The sequence below is a fragment of the Pseudopodoces humilis genome, chromosome 9 (assembly GCF_049639895.1).
Source record: "Pseudopodoces humilis isolate 2021_Gansu_Grassland_sample_001 chromosome 9, ASM4963989v1, whole genome shotgun sequence".
Lineage (NCBI taxonomy): Eukaryota > Metazoa > Chordata > Aves > Passeriformes > Paridae > Pseudopodoces > Pseudopodoces humilis.
Window position 1 is genome coordinate 35179824 of NC_142208.1, and position 3557 is coordinate 35183380.

The 3557-nt window shown below is 48.7% G+C and overlaps 1 protein-coding gene across 9 annotated transcripts in view; it reads right to left on the reverse strand.

Annotated features, from left to right (window-relative positions):
• EBF3 (EBF transcription factor 3) overlaps positions 1-2441 on the reverse strand; it is a 118714-nt gene extending 116273 nt beyond the window's left edge. For all 9 annotated transcript variants that reach the window (XM_088059377.1, XM_005528847.3, XM_014257679.2 and 6 more), the window contains exons 1-4: positions 2060-2441; positions 1673-1829; positions 1197-1260; positions 402-457 (exon numbers count right to left, since the gene is read on the reverse strand). In XM_088059377.1, coding sequence (XP_087915503.1) covers positions 402-457; positions 1197-1260; positions 1673-1829; positions 2060-2193 — 411 coding nt within the window. In that variant the 5' untranslated portion in view covers positions 2194-2441. The remainder of the gene's footprint in view (positions 1-401; positions 458-1196; positions 1261-1672; positions 1830-2059) is intronic.
• Positions 2442-3557: the final 1116 nt, after the last annotated feature.

Consider the following 3557-nt stretch of genomic DNA (forward strand, 5'->3'; position numbering starts at 1 on the left):
ATATCTCCAAAAAAAAAAATTAAAAAAAGTTACAGAGGGGGAAAAAGTGCATTTAAAAATAAATCTGAGTAACTCGGTGGGATTTTTTTTTTTTCTCCCCTTTCCTTTTTCCCTCACTAAATTAATTATATCAAACATCTGTTCCCATGACGTTGTCCTCGATGCCACACACACCACTGAATGATCTCAACGCTGCCTCGAAGAACAACAACACACCTTTTTGGCTTTCCCAAATATCCTCCGGTAAAATCGGGATCTCAGTCAGCAGCTACCTGATTTACTGGCTCAGAACAATTAAAAGTAGGCGCGCTCCGGCGGATTGCTCGCCCCCCACATTTCCGAGCAAGGACAAAATACAAACTTAGGAAGTCGCGTGGTAAGAAAAGCATAAAGTTTCTCACCTGTTTGGTCATGGAGTCTATTAGCCGAACGTACAGGTCCTGCTCTGTCCTAACTCCTGCGGAGGGAAAGCACAGCCACGTTCCGATCAGGATTTCGGGAGAGAACCCCCCCAATCCCACAAGGAAAGGATGAGGTCAGGCAATTAACCGCAGCGGGCAGGGATCGGCCCCGCGCCGGCTGCAGGAGAAAAATCCCAATTTTTTTTTTCTTTCTTTTTTTTTTCTAAAATAAATAAATAAATAAAAAATTAATAATTATAAAAATTACCCGGGAATCAGTGACGGAGTTCTGTTGAGCCCCTGGGCTCGGGGGGGCCGTGGCCGAGGCAGCCCCCCCCGGGGAACTCGCGGGGACCGCGGGCGCTGAGCGAAGCCCCCGCGGGTTTTCCGCGCCCGAGGAAGCGGCTCCGCCGGGCAGCGGCTCCGCTCTGCCCACTCACCCCATCACCCCATCCCAATAATTACCATCAATTCCCAAAACTGGAGGAAAAAAAAAAAAAAAAAAAAAAAGTCCCTTAAAAGTGCCGCTGTGCCCGAGCAGCCATCGATCCCCTTTTTTACTTTCCACTTCAAGCCCAACCGGTTAATCATGTGAAGTACCATTGACTTATCGATCCTTTATGTTTTGTTTTCCTTATATGCCAAGGAAAGAGCCGTGTTTACACGCGTGTAATTTTAATCTCGAAATCTTTCTATCCTTTATCCCCCTGCTCCCCCCCAAAAAAGGCCTCGGAAGGAAAATCAAGACTTTCCTGCTGCACGCGGACGCTCAAAAATGAGAGAACGACAACTTACCATTGCTATACAATAACTGAAGTTTATAATGAATCCCATTGTTAGTTTTTTCATTGTTTGGCTCCTGCAAGTAACGATAAATAATTACATTTAGCATGAAAAATATCGCCCTCCTCCTGCTGCCCATTTTTCTCGTCCCTGAAGCGGCTCGGAATTAACACTTTGCAGAAATTCAGCCCACGGTCACATTTTTTTTTTTTTTTTTTTTCCTGGTGTGGAGCGCTGATGATGTCATTAGCTCGGTGCAAATATGTCATGTTTTGCCGTTTTGCCGGTGTTTAAAATAAGTCGGGGCTAAGTTTTTAACCCCGGGGTCTATTCGGAGCGGCCGTGAGACCGGGGGGAGCCGCACGTGGCGTGGGCGCCGCTGGAGTGCCGGGAGAGCTGCCGTGCTGGGAATGAGCTCTGCTCCACTCAATTACTCTTGAAAAAATATTAAAAAAAAAAAAAAAAATTAAGATAACTGGCAGACTTACTTTCTCTTTCTCCACAAAGTCCACAAAAGCTGTTCTCTCAATCTCCACCGGCTGTCCCTGCCTGTCGTACAGAGCTAAGACGAAGTGGAAAAAATTGGATTTTCTGAGATTGGAAGGCGGCTGTTTCTCGAAATGTGCCCGAGCCAGCCCCACGCCGCTGCGGGAGAAAACAAGACAAGGCGTGGGTGAGAGCGGCGGCAAGGGGCGCGCAGGCTCCGCGGCCGCGGGGGGATGCGGGGGGATGCGGGGAGCGCGGAGCGGCGCGGAGCGGGGAGGCTGTAACTGATACGGGGCGGGCGGGGGGGGAGTTAAGGGAGGGGGGGATTTACGGCCGGGATGAGAAATACAGGAGGAGAAAACCGCCGGGAGAGGATTTGGCAGACGTACCTTTGGGCGGCCGTGTTAGCATCCACTACCCCAGCAGTATGCATCCATGAGCGGACGGGGTTCATCCCACTGCCCAGCGGTTCTTCTTTCATGGTCGTCCCACCTCTCGGTATATTTTCCTGAATCCCAAACATTAAAACAAATTTGGGCAAAACCAGCTCCTAACCAAAAGGGGTTAAAATTGAGGGAAATGTCAGATACGGGGTGGGTTGGTTGTTGCTTGATTTTCTCTCTCTCTCTCTCCTTGGCGACTGGAATATAAGAGATGACTTTACTCCCTGTGATCAGTAGGAGAAAAGCCCAGTTCAAGTCTTGCTTCCTTCTTCAATCTGTCCTGTATTGGCACGACATAAACAATTTACTGAGTACTTCTGTGCGGCGAGTTGGATGGCGTTCCAGTTTGGTGGTTAAAAAAAAAAAAAAAAAAAAAAAAAAAAAAAAAAAAAAAAGGGAAAAAAAGTAAAACTGCAGCCGGCGACACTGCGAGGTGGCTTTTTTTTTTTTAAGGGGGGGAAGGGGGGGAAAAAAAGAATAAATATTTTTGTTGTTGTTGTTTGCAGACGCGCTCAACGTGGTGTCATCCTAGTAAAAACCGGCTCGGCAAAAAAAAAAAAGCTTCAGGACACTGCTGAATCGACCACTTTCTGGCAAGGCTCTCCTGCTCCAAAAGACAAATAAACGGGGGGGAAAAAAAAAAAAAAAAAATCCTGATTACCGCGGAGGTGTTGCCGGGCACACGGGAGAACGGGGCGCGGGCCCGTGGCGGCTCGCGGAATGGACGGAGGCGCGCAGAGCCCGGCCCTCCCTCCCCGAGGAGCGCGCCCCTTCCCCGGGAGCCGGGCCCCCGCCGCCGCGGGAGACGTGGCGTCATCAGTGACGTCGAGAAAGGGGCGTGGCCACGCCCATATATGGAGCGCGGGGTCCGGCGGCGCGCCCGCCCGAGCCCCGGTTCCCCCCCCCCCCCCCCCACCCGCGGCGACAGGGACGGCGACAGCGACAGTGACAGCGACAGCGACACCGCTCCGGGCAGGGGCACCCACCCCGGCACTGCCCACAACAGCGGAGGGGTCGCGGCCGGGGCCGGGGCCGGACAAAGGGTGGGATGAGCCCCTGAGCCATCGGCGCGCTATAAATGCGGAGCGGACATGGGCACAGATACCTGTGTTTGAGACTTGGTGTGCACACGCAAAGGCAGCCCCGGCGCTGCGTCCGCCCTGTCCATCTCTGTTGCTGTATCTCCATAGAAATATATATTTATGTCTCTTTTTATATATTTATATACGTTTTTCTGTATTGAGATATATTTATATATTATATATATTGATATTTTTATATATTGATATTTTTATATATTGATTTTATATTGATATTTTATATATTGATATCTTATATTGATATTTTATATTGATATATAAATATTTATATAGATATTTTTATAGATATCTATATAGATATTTATATATACATATATAGATATTTATATAGATATCTATAGATA